This window comes from Garra rufa, chromosome 25, assembly GCF_049309525.1.
Source record: "Garra rufa chromosome 25, GarRuf1.0, whole genome shotgun sequence".
Lineage (NCBI taxonomy): Eukaryota > Metazoa > Chordata > Actinopteri > Cypriniformes > Cyprinidae > Garra > Garra rufa.
The window spans coordinates 2940993-2959367 of NC_133385.1; the positions used below are offsets into that span (position 1 = coordinate 2940993).

At 30.9% G+C, this 18375-nt stretch overlaps 1 protein-coding gene across 1 annotated transcript in view; it reads right to left on the bottom strand.

Moving 5' to 3' along the window:
- nell2a (neural EGFL like 2a) overlaps window positions 1-18375 on the bottom strand; it is a 148684-nt gene that overhangs the window by 15296 nt on the left and 115013 nt on the right. The window contains exons 17-18 of the mRNA XM_073831274.1: window positions 3462-3602; window positions 1134-1407 (exon numbers count right to left, since the gene is read on the bottom strand). Coding sequence (XP_073687375.1) covers window positions 1134-1407; window positions 3462-3602 — 415 coding nt within the window. The remainder of the gene's footprint in view (window positions 1-1133; window positions 1408-3461; window positions 3603-18375) is intronic.

Consider the following 18375-nt stretch of genomic DNA (forward strand, 5'->3'; position numbering starts at 1 on the left):
AATATAATCTAAAATACAATATTATTGCATTTTTATATATATATAATATATTTTTATATTTTTATTTAAATTTTATATTATTTTGAATGTTTTTAATTTCGAATTAGAACAGATTTTTATTATTAATTTACTTACAAAGTTATGTCATATTAAATTCAATATTGCATTTATTTATTCATATATATTTATATATTTTATATTTTACAAAATTGTTATATTGTTTTGAATGTTATATTTGTTTTTGTTTTTTAATTAAGAATTACAACTAATTATTAATATTATTTATTTAATAAAAATTGTAGTACTAAATACAATGTTATTGCATTTTTGCAATATTATATTTTTTATTAAAACGTTATGTTGTTTAGAATTTTTTTTTTTATCTGAACAGTATTTCTTAAATAATTACAACACACACATATGGAATAGAAATAGAAATATTAAAATTTTATATCCACAATATTAAATACTAAATTCAATATTATTGCATATATATATATATATATATATATATATATATATATATATATATATTTATATATATTTTACAAAAATATTATATTGTTTTGAATATATTGAATTTTTTTTTATTAAAACAAATAAACATTATTTATTTTTATTAAATGATTTAATAGTGTTTTATGTATTTTAAAGTATATTCCAAAAATTTTATTATAAATTATATATATATATATATATATATTTAGTTTTAATAGAAAATAATAAAAAAAATGATTTAATTGTGTCTTATGCATTTAAAAAATATTTTCAAAAAATATATAAATTTTTAATGTATATATTTTTTATTTTATCCTTTCATGTATGGAGTGAAAATTAAAATTTAAAGAAATAATTTTTTTAGAAAAAAAAATTATTTTCAAGTTTTTTTAACAAAAAAAATAAATAAAAAATGTTAACATTAGCATTAATAAAAAAAATCAGGAATTTTGAAATAAATGTTTTTAGATGATTTCTATGTTTTAAAAATGTTATAAAAAAATGTTTTTATGTTTTGTGTGTTTTAATAGAGATTATGCCATAAATGCTGTTGATAAACATCTTTTGAAGATCATGTGACCCTCTTGACCTGTCCTTCGTGTCTCAGGAGGAGACGGTGTTGATTTATGGCGTGCGGTGAAACCCGCGCCGCTGAAGGCCGTGAGGACGCTGCCCTCGTCAGAGCCGATTCCCATAATGCATCACTCCCACTGACCTGACAGGAGCACACGGAGCATCTGTCGCTGTCCAGGACCCAGATCTGTCCGTTGTGCTTGACCTTGGCGTCGTGGATGCAGTCGCCGGTGCAGTTGTGTCCGTGAGGGCAGCGGCAGTCGTATCCGCCGTCCAGATTGAAGCAGACGGTGTCGTTTGCGCAGGTGCTGCGGCCCGTCCGACACTCGTCCATGTCTGCAGGAACCAACAAAACCACACCGGTAACAGACACAGCATCTCACAAAACTATATGATAAACCACTGTCATTTTTATTTGTATTTTGAATTAGACTTTTCTTTTCACGTTTTAGTCATTAGTGTTTTTTTTTTTGAATCTCTGTATTTATTATTTTTAATGTTTTATTCAGTCTAATTTTTATTAAGGTTAAAATGTATGTTTAATATTTAGTTCATAATTAGTTTTTTTTAATACATTTCATCCAGTCTAATATTTATTATTTATTGTTTAATATTTAATAATTAGGTTATATTCAGTTATTTGCTTTTAACAAGTTTAATAACAAACTTTTTTCCAGTAATAATAACCCTGGTTATATATTTTCTGTTTTCACTTTAAGTTTCTATTTCTTGTTTTCACTTCCTTTTCTTTTTGATTTTTTTTTTTTAGAAAATTATATCAATTAAAATTATTAAATAAATAAATTATAATTATATTTTATTTTTCATGATTTGTATAAAATGTAATGTTTTGTTATTGTTTAATACTTAATTTTTTAATTTTTAATTATTTTTAGACAATTATATCAATTCAAATAGTTGTAGAAATTAATCATAATTCTGTAAATTCAATAGATTTTTCTTTCTATTTTTATGATTTTTATTAAAATGTCATTTTTTGTTATTAAGTTCCTTTTCTATTTTTAATTATTTTTAGACAATTATATCAATTAAAATAATTATATAAATTAATTATAATTCTATCAATTTCTATACATTTTATTTTTATTATTTTCATAAAATGTATTTTTTTGTTATTTATTACTTCATTTTCTTTTTTTAGACAATTATATGAATTAAGATAATTATATAAATTAATTATAATTCATAAAATTTTATAGGTTTTATATTTTCCATGATTTTTATTATATAAATATAAATTAGTCAAAATTCTAAAAAATCAATAGATTTTTCTTTCTATTGTTATTAATTTTTATATAATGTTATTTTTTGTTATTTAATACTTCATTTTCTATTTTTTATTATTTTTTAGACAAGTATATCAATTAAGAAAATTATATAAATTTATAATTCTTAATGTATAGATTTTTTTCTATTTTTATTATTTTTATATAATGTCATTTTTTTGTTGTTTAATACTTTGTTTTCTATTTTTAATTATTTTCAGACAATTATATCAATTAAGATAATTATATAAATGAATCCTAATTCTATAAATTCAATAGATTTTTCTTTCTATTTTTATAAAATGTCATTTATTGTTTTTATTGAATACTTTATTTTCTATTTTTTCTATTATTTTTAGACAATTCTATCAATTAAGATAATTATATAAATTCATTATAGTTCTCAAACTTCTATAGTTTTTTTTTTTTTAATTATTTTTCATGATTTTTATAAAATGTAATTTTTTGGTTATTATTTAATACTTTATTTTCTATTTTTAATTATTTTAGACAATTATATAAATTAAATAAATGAATTATAATTCTTAAAATTGTATAGTTTTCTTTTCAAGATTTTTATAAAATGTCATTTTTTGTTATTATTTAATACTTCATTTTCTATTTTTAATTATTTTTAGACAATCATATCAATTAATATAATTATATAAATTCATTATAGTTCTTAAACTTCTATAGTTTTTTTATTTTTCATGATTTTTATAAAATGTAATTTTTTTGGTTATTGTTTAACACTTCATTTTCTATTTTTAATTATTTTTAGACAATTATTATTTTAGATTATATCAATTAAAGTAATTATATAAATGAATTATAATTATAAAAAAATTATAGATTTTATAATTTTTATTAAATTTAATTTTTTGTTTAATACTTTTCTGTTTTTAATTATTTTTAGACAATTATATCAATTAATATTAGTTTTATAAATTCTATACATTTTATTTTTATGATTTTTATAAAATGTCATTTTTATGTTATTGTTTAATACTTCATTTTCTATTTTTAATATATTTTTAACAATTTGTGTGTGTGTGTGTGTGTGTGTGTGTGTGTGTGAGTGTGAGTGTGTTCGGACAGCTGTACCTTTACAGGACTCTCCGTTGGCGGTGAACACCTCGTTGTCATGGTAACCATCACGACACTCGCAGTGATACCAGCCAGGTAAGTTCACACAGGTGGCGTGTGTATCACACTGAACCAAACCCTCCGAGCACTCGTCAATATCTGAACACACACACACACACACACACACACACACACACACACACATGCTTCGTTATCTCTGCTCTAAACCCTCCGCTGCCTACATGGACAGCATTTTAACCATCGTACAGCAACATGTTCTAGACGTGATGAAGGTAGGCAACAACATTATGCTGACATTCAGCACTGCACGAATCCTGATAAAAACATTAAAATAATCCACACCACTCCAGTCCATCAGTTACAATCTTGAGAAGACAAAAGCTGAAACAAATCCATCATTAGGACGTTTTTAATTCAAATACGAGAATGTAATTCAGTGAAAAAGTCCATCAAAATCTAGCCACATATTTGTTTAGAGCTGTTTTGGCTTGTAAACGGTGCTTGATCTGTGCAGATTTGTCTCCTGATTCAGACGAGACCACTTTTTTAAACATTGGATGTCAATGGGTGCCGTCAAAATGAGATTTCAAACAGCTGATAAAAACATCACAATAATCCACACCACTCCAGTCCATCAGTTAACATCTTGAGAAGACAAAAGCTGAAACAAATCCATCATTAGGACATTTTTAATTCAAATAATTTTAATTTAAACTATAATTTAGTGAAAAAGTCCATCAAAATCTAGCTACATACTGTAATTGTTTAGAGCTGTTTTGGATTGTAAACGGTGTTTGATCTGTGCAGATTTGTCTCCTGATTCAGATTTTTTTTTTTCACCAATGGATGTGAATGGGTGCCGTCAGAATGAGAGTCCAAACAGCTGATAAAAGCATCACAATAATCTACAACTAATCCACACCACTCCTGTCCATCAGTTAACACCTTGAGAAGACAAAAGCTGAAACAAATCCATCATTAGGACGTTTTTAATTCAAATAATTTTAATTTAAACTGTAATTTAGTGAAAAAGTCCATCAAAATCTAGCCACATATTTGTTTAGAGCTGTTTTGGATTGTAAACGGTGTTTGATCTGTGCAGATTTGTCTCCTGATTCAGATTTTTTTTTTTTTTTTTTTTACCAATGGATGTGAATGGGTGCCGTCAGAATGAGAGTCCAAACAGCTGATAAAAGCATCACAATAATCTACAACTAATCCACACCACTCCAGTCCATCAGTTAACATCTGGAGAAGACAAAAGCTGAAACAAATCCATCATTAAAATGTTTTTTAACTAAAATACGAGACTATAATCTATAATAACACTTCCTGCAGTAAAAAAGTCTATCTCCTCTTCTGTCTCACATCAAAATCCAGCCACATATTTGTTTAGAGCTGTTTTGGATTGTAAACGGTGTTTGATCTGTGCAGATTTGTCTCCTGATTCAAACCAGACCACTTTTTTACCAATGGATGTAAATGGGTGCCGTCAGAATGAGAGTCCAAATAGATGATAAAAACATCACAAAGATGACAAAAGCTGAAACAAATCCATCATTAGGATGTTTTTAATTCAAATAATATTAATTCAAGTGAAAAAGTCCATCAAAATCTAGCCACATATTTGTTTAGAGCTGTTTTGGCTTGTAAACGGTGCTTGATCTGTGCAGATTTGTCTCCTGATTTAGACCAGACCACTTTTTTTTTTTTTTTTTACCAATGGATGTGAATGGGTGCCCTCAGAATGAGAGCCCAAACAGATGATAAAACCATCACAATAATCCACAACTAATCCACACCACTCCAGTCCATCATCTAACATCTGGAGAAGACAAAAGCTGAAACAAATCCATCATTCAGACGTTTTTAACTAAAATATGAGACTATAATCCATCATAACGCTTCCTCCAGTGAAAACGTCCATCTCCTGTTGTTTCTCACATCAAAATCCAGCCACTTATTTGTTTAGAGCTGTTTTGGCTTGTAAATGGTGCTTGATCTGTGCAGATTTGTCTCCTGATTCAGACCAGACCACTTTTTTATTTTATTTTTTTTTTTACCAATGGATGTGAATGGGTGCCGTCAGAACGAGATTCCAAACAGCTGATAAAAACATCACAATAATCCACAAGTAATCCACGCCACTCCAGTTCCATCAGTTAACATTTTGAGAAGACAAAAGCTGAAAAATTCCACTTTTAAAACATTTTTAACTAAAATACGAGACTATAATCTATAATAACGCTTCTTCCAGTGAAAAAAGTCCATCAAAATCCAGCAACATGCAGATTTGTCTCTTGATTCAGACCAGAACAATTTTTCACTGGAGAAATTGGTGTTATTATGGAGAACAGTCTCATATTTTAGTTGAAATGTTTTAATGATGGATTTGTTTCAGCTCTAAACAAATATGTGGCTGGATTTTGATGGGCTTTTTCACTGGAGGAGGCGTTATTATGGATTATAGTCTCGTATTTTAGTTAAAAAATTTTAAAAGTGGATTTGTTTTAGCTTTTGTCTTCTCAAGATGTTAACTGATGGACTGGAGTGGTGTGGATTATTGTGATGTTTTTATCAGATGTTTGGACTCTCATTCTGATGGCACCCATTCACATCCATTAGTAAAAAAAAAAAAGTATTTTTAGTTAAAAATGTCCTAATGATGGATTTTTTTCAGCGTTTGTCATCACCAGATGTTAACTGATGGACTGAAGTGGTTGTGGATTACTTGTGGATTATTGTGATGTTTTTATCAGCAGTTTGGGCTCTCACTCTGATGCCACCCATTCACTTCCATTGGTGAAAAAGTGGTCTGGTCTGAATCAGGTGACAAATGTGGCTGGATTTTGATGAACTTTTTCACTGGAGGAAGCGTTATTATAGATTATGGACTCGTATTTTACTTAAAATTTTTTTTAAAGTGGATTTGTTTTAGCTTTTGTCTTCTCAAGATGTTAACTGATGGGCTGGAGTGGTGTGGATTACTTGTGGATTATTGTGATGTTTTTATCAGTTGTTGGGACTCTCATTCTGACGGCACCCATTCACATCCATTGGTGAAAAAGTGGTCTGGTCTGAATCAGGAAAGAAATCTGCACAGATCAAGCACCGTTTACAAGCCAAAACAGCTCTAAACAAATATGTGGCTAAATTTTGATGGACTTTTTTACTGGAGGAAGTGTTATTATGGATTATAGTCTCGTATTTTAGTTTAAAATGTTTTAAAAGTGGATTTGTTTTTATCTTTTGTCTTCTCTAGATGTTAACTGATGGACTGGAGTGGTGTGGATTACTTGTGGATTATTGTGTTGTTTTTATCAGCTGTTTGAACTCTTATTCTGACGGCACCCATTCACATCCATTGGTGAAAAAGTGGTCTGGTCTGAATCAGGAGACAAATCTGCACAGATCAAGCACTGTTTACAAGCCAAAACAGCTCTAAACAAATAAGTGGCTGGATTTTGATGGACTTTTTCACTGGAGGAAATGTTATTAAGGATTATGGACTTGTATTTTAGTTAAGAACATCTTGATGGATTTTTTTCAGTTTTTGTCATCACCAGATGTTAACTGATGGACTGGAGTGGTGTGGATTACTTGTGGATTATTGTGATGTTTCTATCAGCCGTTTGGGCTCTCATTCTGACGGCACCCATTCACTGCAATTGAGTCCCAAGTATGATCTCAAACATTTCGCATTCTTAATCTTAGCTTGGGTAACTAAACTAGTGGCTCATTTCTGTCTGTTTTTGTTTTTCAGGAATCTTCTCCATCAGCTACACCAGTGAATTCAGGTTGTATAATATCTCAGTTTATATTCAGATGTTTTGTTTGCATCACAAACACTTTGTATTTCAGGTTCATTTCCCTTGATGTCACTATCTCAGATTATGTTGATGTTTCTGGGTGTTATGATGACACAAGAGCTCATCATGATTTATGTTCAAGGATAAACACAAATTTACTTTGTGTGTCTCACATAATGAGAAACATAGTTTTAGTTCATTCATATTTCACTCCAAAAATTAGATTAAAAAACATAGTTTTAATAATGTAATGTTAGTTAATTAGTAATTTTTATAATATTATTTTATATAATATATATAATATTATATATTAATATAATATTACTTATAATTCTAAATTTGCATGTATAAAGTGAAAATTACAAGGTAATGAAAGATTTATATATTTTTTCTTTATTTATTTAAAATATATTTATAATTTTAATAAACGCAGTTTCTTAATTCTATATTTTTAATTATTTTTAGACAGTTATATCAATTAAAATAATTATGTAAATTATGTATAATTCTACAAATTCAATAAATTTATTTTTATGATTGTTATAAAACGTCATTTTTTTAGTTTAATACTTTTATTTAATATAATTAATTATACTTTTTAGTTTATTTTTATTTTTTGAGACAATTATATCAATTAAAATAATTATATAATTAATTATAATTGTATTAATTCTATAGATTTTTTGTCATTTTTAGTTATCGTTTAAAACTTAATCTTCTATTTTTAATTATTTCTAGGCAATTATATCAATTAATTATAATTCTATAGATATTTTTATTTTTGCAATTTTTATAAAATGGCTTTTTTGTTATTGTCTAATACTGCATTTTCTATTTTTCTTTTTTTAGACAATTATATCAATTAAAATAATTATATCAATTAATTATAATTCTGTAAATTCTATAGATTTTTTTTATTTTTGCAATTTTTATAAAATGGCATTTTTTGTTATTGTCTGATACTGCATTTTCTTTTTTTTCTTTTTTAGACAATTATATCAATTAAAATAATTATATCAATTAATTATAATTCTATAAATTCTATAGATTTTTTGTTATTGTTTAATACTTCATTTTCTATTTTGAATATTTTTAGACAATTACATCTATTGAAATTCAATAGATTTATTTTTATGATTGTTATAAAGTGTAATTTTTTGCTATTGTTTAATACTGCATTTTCCATTTTTAATTATTTTTAGACAATGATATCAATTAAAAGAATCATTTAAATTAATTATAATCCTATAAATGCAATAGATTTTTTATTGTTATGATTTTTATAAAATGTCATTTTTTTTGTTGTTTAATACTACATTTTATATTTTTAATTATTTTAGACAATTATATCAATTCAAATAATTATAAAAATTAATTATAATTATAAAAATAAATAGATTTTCTATTTTTATAAAATTGTTTAATGCTTCATTATCTATTTTTAATTATTTTTAGACCATTATATAAATTAAAATAATTATATAAATTACATTTTGTACACATTTTATATATATTTTAAAAACTACAAAGTATTTATGGTAGAATGATGGTAGCATTTGTTGTATTGCTTTCTTGCTCATTTTAATTTTAAAAAATTACAGTAATTTCAACTGTAACATATTGAGAAATGGCTGTATTACAGTAATGAGAATCTAATGAGGATCATCAGTGAGAATAATGAAAAATACAAAAAAAATTTCTTCCCAGACACAGTAATGAGAGTTTTGCTGGAGAACGTGGGGGAAAAAAACAATAATGATCCTAAAAATAGACTTCTCATCTCTTTTATACATAATAATTGTTCCTTATGATTTTGAGGTGAAATACAACCTGGACATGTTTTCATTCACCAATAAACTGTGTTTAGTCCAAACAGTGGCGTCTCAGTCCAATCCCGTCTTCAGACAAATGCCTTTTGAGATTCAGCCGTAATGAGTGGAATGATATTAAATTAGACGGCAGCGACATTAAAGCCATTATTACTCAGACGCTGGTGGAGAGAGATTTTCAAAATGATTAAACACTCACAGGAGAGATGAGCCTCTGCTCTGATTAAAGCTGATCTCAGATCATTATGAAAATCACTCTTCATCAGCGGCCAATCACAGCGCAACCTCGCCGCGGTCAGGTGACCGGCTGGAGCTTAACCGGGTTTCTGGGAGTTTTCAGAGAGCAGACTGAGGGATGATTAGATGAAACTGATATTGCTTAAAGGTGACCCACATCTTCTGATTGTTCCTGTGTTTGGTGACGTTGATTAATATCAGAGATGGAATTTCATTTTCATTTTGGGAAGTGTTTTTAGATATTCAAATCACAAGTATATAATAAAGAACATAAATGTATAAACTATATAAACTTAAAACTTATGTACTTGCAATATATAAACTCAGAATTATGATATATAATTTCAGATCTGTGATATATATACTCAGAATTGAGATATATAAACTCAGACTTCCTATATATAAACTCACTTGCGATATATAAACTCAGACTTGCGATATATAAACTCAGACTTGTGATATATAAACTCAGACTTGTGATATATAAACTCAGACTTGCGATATATAAACTCAGACTTGTGAAATATAAACTCAGATTTGTGATACATAAACTCAGATTTGCTATATATATTAACTCAGACTTGTGATATATAAACTCAGATTTGTGATATATAAACTCAGACTTCCGATATATAAACTCAGAATTGCGATGATATAAACTCAGACTTGCGATATATAAACTCAGACTTGTGAAATATAAACTCAGACTTGTGATATATAAACTCAGACTTGCGATATATAAACTCAGACTTGTGATATATAAACTCAGATTTGTGATATATAAACTCAGACTTGTGATATATAAACTCAGAATTGCGATGATATAAACTCAGACTTGCGATATATAAACTCAGACTTGTGAAATATAAACTCAGATTTGTGATATATAAACTCAGACTTGCGATATATAAACTCAGACTTGCAATATATAAACTCAGACTTGTGATATATAAACTCAGATTTGTGATATATAAACTCAGACTTCCGATATATAAACTCAGACTTGTGATATATAAACTCAGATTTGTGATATATAAACTCAGACTTCCGATATATAAACTCAGAATTGCGATGATATAAACTCAGATTTGCGATATATAAACTCACTTGCGATATATAAACTCAGACTTCTGATATATAAACTCAGACTTGCGATATATAAACTCAGATTTGTGATATATAAACTCAGACTTCCGATATATAAACTCAGAATTGCGATGATATAAACTCAGATTTGCGATACATAAACTCACTTGCGATATATAAACTCAGACATGTGAAATATAAACTCAGATTTGTGATATATAAGCTCAGACTTGCAATATATAAACTCAGACTTGTGATATATAAACTCACTTGCGATATATAAACTCAGACTTGTGAAATATAAACTCAGATTTGTGATATATATAAACTCAGATTTGCGATATATAAACTCACTTGCGATATATAAACTCAGACTTCTGATATATAAACTCAGATTTGCGATATATAAACTCACTTGCGATATATAAACTCAGACTTGCGATATATAAACTCAGACTTGTGATATATAAACTCAGATTTGTGATATATAAACTTAGACTTCCGATATACAAACTCAGAATTGCGATGATATAAACTCAGATTTGCGATATATAAACTCACTTGTGATATATAAACTCATATTTGCGATATATAAACTCAGACTTCCAATATATAAACTCAGACTTGTGATATATAAACTCAGATTTGTGATATACTCAGAATTGCGATGATATAAACTCAGATTTGTGATATATAAACTCACTTGCGATATATAAACTCAGACTTGCGATATATAAACTCAGACTTGTGATATATAAACTCAGTTTTGTGATATATAAACTCAGACTTGTGATATATAAACTCAGATTTGTGATATATAAACTCAGACTTCCGATATATAAACTCACTTGCGATATCTAAACTCAGACTTGCGATATATAAACTCAGACTTGGGATATCTAAACTCAGATTTGTGATATATAAACTCAGAATTGCGATTATATAAACTCAGAATTGTGATTATATAAACTCAGATTTGCGATATATAAACTCAGAATTGCAATAAACTCAGAATTACGATTATATAAACTCATATATAAACTCAGACTTGTGTTATATAAACTCAGATTTGTGATATATAAACTCAGACTTGCCATATATAAACTCTGCGATATATAAACTTAGCATTGTGAGATATAGTCAGAATTGTGAGATATAAAGTCAGAATTGTGAGATATAAACTCAGAATTGCGATTATATAAACTCAGACTTGCGATGATATAAACTCAGAATTGTGATATCTAAACTCAGAATTGCGATTATATAAACTCAGTTATGATATATAAACTCAGACTTGCGATGATATAAACTCAGAATTGCGATTATATAAACTCAGTTATGATATATAAACTCAGACTTGCCATAATATAAACTCAGAATTGCGATATATAAACTCAGAATTGTGACATATAAACTTAGATTTGCGATATATAAACTCAGAATTGCGATATATAAACTCAGTTTTGTGATATATAAACTCAGAATTGCAATAGATAAACTCAGAATTGCGATATATAAACTCAGAATTGCGATTATATAAACTCAATTATGATATATAAACTCTGCGATTTATAAACTTAGAATTGTGAGATATAAAGTCAGAATTGTGAGATATAAACTCAGAATTGTGAGATATAAAGTCATAATTGCGACATATAAACTCAGAATCGCGACATATAAATTCAGAATTGCAAGATATAAAGTCAGAATTGCAATATGTAAACAGAATTGTGATATTACCTCAGAATTGCGAGATATAAAGTCAGAATTGTGATATATAAACTCACTAAAGTCTTATTAATGAAGTCTCATATCAAGCCTCTGCAGACAACAAGCCAAACCTGCTCACATTTATCAACTTAAAGGTTAGACATTTGGTTGTTCTCCTATAACCCAAACTTTCAGAAACATGAATGTGAGTCTAACTGAAAAGTTTTGGCCATCAGCTTTAACTTTGTCCGCAGTTTCCCCTCGTTGTGAAGCCACGCCACGCTCCTTTATTCTGCTGCTCTCACACCGCCGGAGATGAGCAGAAAATAGATGAGCGGATCTTTTTTTTTTTTTACAGCTGCGTCTGTTTGCTGCAGAATGCTGAAATCGCTCTTGTTCTTTGTTGCAGAAGAGTTTGCAGTTGGCAGAACAGACTGGCTTTGAAATTGAAAAGCCGTCTGGCCGCTCACTACTGGAGAGATGAAAAGAAAAAGAGAAAGTGCTGAAGTTGAAGCGCTGAATCAGTGTGGGATGCTTGTGTTTTTTTGTGCTATTTATATCAGAATAGATGTCAGGACGCTAAATATACTCCTCAGATAACACACTGTTTGTAATTTTTTCTTTTGTAGCATTTACTGTTAATGACCTCATGAAAATTGATTCAGATTTTAGCTAATGAAACAGGCTGAGCGATGTTCATTTCAGCCATTTTTATTCTTCAAAGAACACTACAGTGTGTGGAAGCTTGTTTCCACCACGTGATAAAACATTTTTTTAAAAAGCGAATTGCAACTTTTTATCTCCCAATTGTGACTTTTTTCTCGGAATTGCAAGAGCTAAACTCGGAATTGCAAAAAAAGTTCTGAATTGTGAGATATAAAGTCAGATTACGAAATATAAAAGAACTGCAAAATATAAACTCAGAATTCGAAATATTAACAGAATTCAGATCTAAACTCAGAAATGCAAGATATAAAGTGAGAACTGCGAAATATAAACTCAGAATTGCAAGATATAAACTCAGAATTGCGTTATATAAAAAGAACTATGATATAAACTCAGAATTACGATATATAAACTCAGAATTGTGTTATATAAAAAGAACTATGATATAAACTCAGAATTACGATATATAAACTCAGAATTGCAAAATATAAAGTCAGAATTGCGATATAAAGTCAGAATTGCGATATAAAGTCAGAATTACTATGTATAAACTCAGAATCGCAATATATAAAGTCATAATTACGATATATAAACTCAGAATTGCAATATATAAATTCAGAATTGCATTATATAAAAAGAATTGCGATATAAACTCAGAATTGCGATATAAAGTCAGAATTACGATGTATAAACTCAGAATCGCAATATATAAAGTCATAATTACGATATATAAACTCAGAATTGCAATATATAAAGTCAGAATTACGATATATAAAGTCAGAATTGCGTTATATAAAAAGAATTGCGATACATCAAGTCAGAATTGCGTTATATAAAAAGAATTGCGATATAAACTCAGAATTGTGATATATAAACTAAGAACTGTCATATAAACTCAGAATTACGAGATAAAAACTCAGAATTACGAGATAAAAACTCAGAATTAGGAGATATAAAGTCAGAATTGAGATATATGAACTCAGAATTGTAAATTCTAAACAGAATTGCAATATAAACTCAGAATTGTGAGATATAAAGTTAGAATTGCAAGATAAAGGTCTAAAACAGGATCAGGCCATAGTTCAATTAAGACATTTAAGTAATTTTTATAAACGTGTGTAAGAAAAAAATCTTACTGGTGTGCATCTTGAGACAAAACAAAGGAACTGATATATTTTAAGATCAATCAGTGCAAGTTTCTTTCAGTTTAAACAGCTCGGACTTCCATTTTAGTCTAGGACTAGGCTTAAGCAATGTCTGTGAAACGGCGATAAAGTCAGAATTACAAGATATGAAGTCAGAATTGCATAATAGTAATTGCGATATATAAACAGAATTGTGATATAAACTCATAAAGTCAGAATTACGATATATTAAGTCAGAATTGTGAAATATAAACACAATTACGATATAAAGTCAGAGTTGCAAGATATAGTCAGAATTGCCATAATTCTACTCAGAATTGCGATATAAAGTCTGAATTGCAAGATATAGTCAGAATTCAGGAAAAGTCCAAATCTGTCTTAGATATTGCATGTCTTTAAACCTTAAAACTTCAGGCATTCGAATGTAGTTCACACAATTTGGCTAGGCTTTCTCAAGTCAACATCAAAGTGTGTCACAAGCTTTATCGTCCCATTTCATATTATACCATGTTTCTTCATCATTCTTATGTATAAATAATTCAAAAATATGTACAGCATATGCAAACGGTAATCAGGATCCACCACTGACGCTTTCCACCATCGCAGCAACCCGATATGTTATGAAATCACCACGTTTCTACATCTAACATGCAAAGAAATGTGATCATACAGCACAGCTGAGCGGGTATATAATAGCATCAGGAGTTAGGAAAATACAAGCAAAAAAGAGAAAAACATGTCGCAAGATTAAACAACAGCTGCAAGCAAAGGCGTGCTTCTTCTTCAGACACACAGAGACGCACAAACGTGCGACGGCGTCCTCAGAGACGCGCCATTTATGTGTAACGAGCCGCTCGTGAGAAACAAAAGGCCTTAATTAAGCACCACTAATTAACTCTGTGTCTAAATAAGTCATGAAATCCTGGCCACTGTAGCAGTGTGAATATTCAGGTGAAAACAGCCCACGCACGCCAACACCAGCAGTGCATTGTGGGAAAACCCTCATGACAGTTTTACGTGGCCACTGTAGTTTCCACCAAAATACTACAGTTACTGCTGCTATTAATTAGCAGTCATCAAAGAGCCTTTACTATGTTAATTACTATGATTTAACAGTAGCAAAGTTATTTGAAATAATTATGGTAGTTTTTGGCATTGTAACTATGAGGTTGCTAGAGTGTTGTGGTTAGTTGATATGGAGTTGCTATGTAGATGCTACATCACTGTGGGGTTGCTAGGGTATTGTGGCTGGTTGATATGGAGTCAATATGCAGTTGTTAGGGTGCTGTGACTGGTTGCTACAGTATGTGGTTGTTAGGGTGCTGTGGCTTGTTGCTTTGGTGTTGCTAGGGTGTTGTGGCTAGCTGCTATGGGGTTGCTATGTGGTTGCTAGGGTGTTGGGACTGGTTGCTACAGTACGTGGTTGTTAGGGTGTTGTGGCTGCTTGCTTTGGTGTTGCTATGCAATTGCTAGGGTGTTGTGGCTATTTGCTATGGGATTACTATGTGGTTGCTAGGGTGTTGTAGCTGGTTGCATTTGTTACAATGTTGTGGCTGGCTGCTTTGGAGTTGCGATATGGTTGCTATGGTGCTAGGGTGCTGTGATTGGTTGCTAGGGTGTTGTGATTGGTTGGTGTGGAGTTGCAGCTGGTTGCAATTGGTCACTATGTGGTTGCTAGGGTGTTGTCGATGGTTAATATGGAGTCAATACATGTTTGATAGTGTGTTGCAGTGGAGTCACTAAGTGGTTGCTAGGGTGTTGTGGCTGGTTGTTGCTATGCGGTTGCTAGGATGTTGCAATGGGTTTGCTATGTGGCTGCTATGGTGTTGTGGCAGGTCTCTATGGATATGCTATTTGGTTGCTAGGGTGTTGTGTTTGGTTGCTGTGAAGTTGATAGGTTGTTGTAGCTGATTGCTTTGGTGTTGTGGCCAGTTGATATAGAGTCCGTCTATGGTTGCTAGGGTGTTGTGTCTGGTTGCTATGGAAATTCTATGTGGTTGCTAGGGTGTTGTAGCTGGCTGCTATGGGTTTGCTATGCAGTTGCTAGGGTGTTGTGGCAGGTTGCTATGGAGATGCTATGTGGTCGCTAGGGTATTGTTGCTGGTTGATATGGAGTCAATACAAGTTTGCTAGGGTATTGTGTTTGGTTGCTATGGAGTTGCTGTGCAATTGCTACGTTGTAGCTGATTGCTTTGGTGTTGTGGCCAGTTGATATAGAGTCCGTCTATGGTTGCTAGGGTGTTGTGTCTGGTTGCTATGGAAATTCTATGTGGTTGCTAGGGTGTTGTAGCTGGCTGCTATGGGTTTGCTATGCAGTTGCTAGGGTGTTGTGGCAGGTTGCTATGGAGATGCTATGTGGTCGCTAGGGTATTGTTGCTGGTTGATATGGAGTCAATACAAGTTTGCTAGGGTCTTGTGTCTAGTTGCTATGGAGTTGCTGTGCGGTTGCTAGAGTATTGTGTCTGGTTGCTATGGAGTTGCTATGTGGTTGCTAGAGTGTCACAGCTGCGTGCTTTGGAGTTGATATGTGGTTGATAGGGTATTGTGAATTGTTGCTGTGGAGATGCTATGTGGTTGCTAGAGTGTTGCAGTGGAGTCATTAAATGCAAGGGTGTTGTGGCTGGTTGATATGGAGTTAATATGTGGTTGTTAGGGTATTGTGTCTGTTTGCTATAGAGTTGTTGCTATGTGGTTGCTAGAGTGTCGCAGTTGCGTGCTTTGGAGTTGATATGTGGTTGATAGGCTGTTGTGACTGGTTGCTATGGAGTCACTAAGTGGTTGCTAGGGTATTGTGGGTGGTTGATTTGGAGTCAATATGCGGTTCCTAGGGTATTGTGTATGGTTGCTATGGAGTTGCTATGCAGTTGCTAGGGTTTTGTGGCTGGTTGCTATTAAGTTGTTAGAGTGTTGTGTCTAGTTGCAATGCGGTTGCAAGGGTGTTGTGGCTGGTTGCTATGGAGATGCTATGTGGTTGCTAGGTTTGCCGATCAATTGTTAAATTACCGGCACATCTCTTCTCAAAATTGGTGTAGGGTTTACTTTTTTCACACATATATTGCTAGTAAATTCCAAATAATTACAAAGAAACAGCAAGTAACACATTGAATTAAACATGACATTTTGAGGTTGTAAAAGGTTGTTAGTAATGTAAGAGCTGGGTAGATTACTTACAAATTGTAGTCTGTTACTGATTACATTAGTTAGAATCATATCTAAATTACTCATTTTAGGTAATGTATTCTGACTGATTACTTTTAGATTACTTAATTGTAATCTGCTAAGAATTTTACAGTATATATGTATTATAATATAGGTTTTTGAATCTGATGATGTAATCCAGATCACATGAAATCATGATGACTGTAGCAGTATACAGTATGTGTGAGAAGCTGAAGCTCAGTCTGTGCGTTTCTGTGTTTTTCTCCAGGGGTCTGTCGTTCCGGCGCTGAATCCGCTCACACAGTCACTCAGAACACAATGACTTCATGCAACATTACAATCCAATCTCTGCAAATACGACATCAAAGCGAAAACGTAACAAGATGTGAAATTTAAACCCACTCGTATTTACCGGCAGACAACGGCTTCATTTCTCGCTTGGGGCGTTAAAGAAAGAAAGACCTCGGCGAACAACGAGCCGAAACAGAAGTTTCCTTCTTTGGTTTGTGAGCCGTGAGCGACGGCTGACAGACCCGTGACCTCTAATGAGCAACACACGCAAGAAATCCCACCTGCGCTGATGAAACCCAGCTTCATTTCTTCTTACTTGCTCACATGATCTTCAGTGTGTTTTGTAGGATCACTCAGTGAGCTGCAGTGTTGTCTACACAGGCAGCTGTCGTCCAGGGCAGCGTCCTAAATGTCTTTAGTGCCTTAATTAGTGCTCTTCCTCGTGTGAAAGCTGTTTTGATTTGGTCCAGTAAGAAGCTACCTAGCAACCGCACAGTGACAGCTTAGCAACCCCTCAAAGCATCGGGACAGCTTTGCACAGGTATGAAAACTCATATTTTCATTAAAAAAAAAAAATTATATATATATATATATACGCAGCCTTTGATGAGCAGAAAAGTCTCCTTTAAAAAGCATTAAAAATCTTACTGATCCCAAACTTATGAGCGGCAGTGTATATTTTAAAAATATATTGAATTAACTGTAAATAGAAACATATGTCATGATCGCACCACATGTAAAAATATACAACTGATATATTTTATTTTTTTTAGCGATAGATATATGAAAGAATGATACAATGATAAATAGAGTGACAGAAAGATACAATGAAAGAGAGCGACAGATAGATATATGAAAGAATGATACAATGATAGAGATAGACAGACTAAAGAATGATAGAGCGATAGAACAATAGAATTTTAGATAGAGCGGTAGAATGATAGATATAGTGATAGATAGATAGATAGATAGATAGATA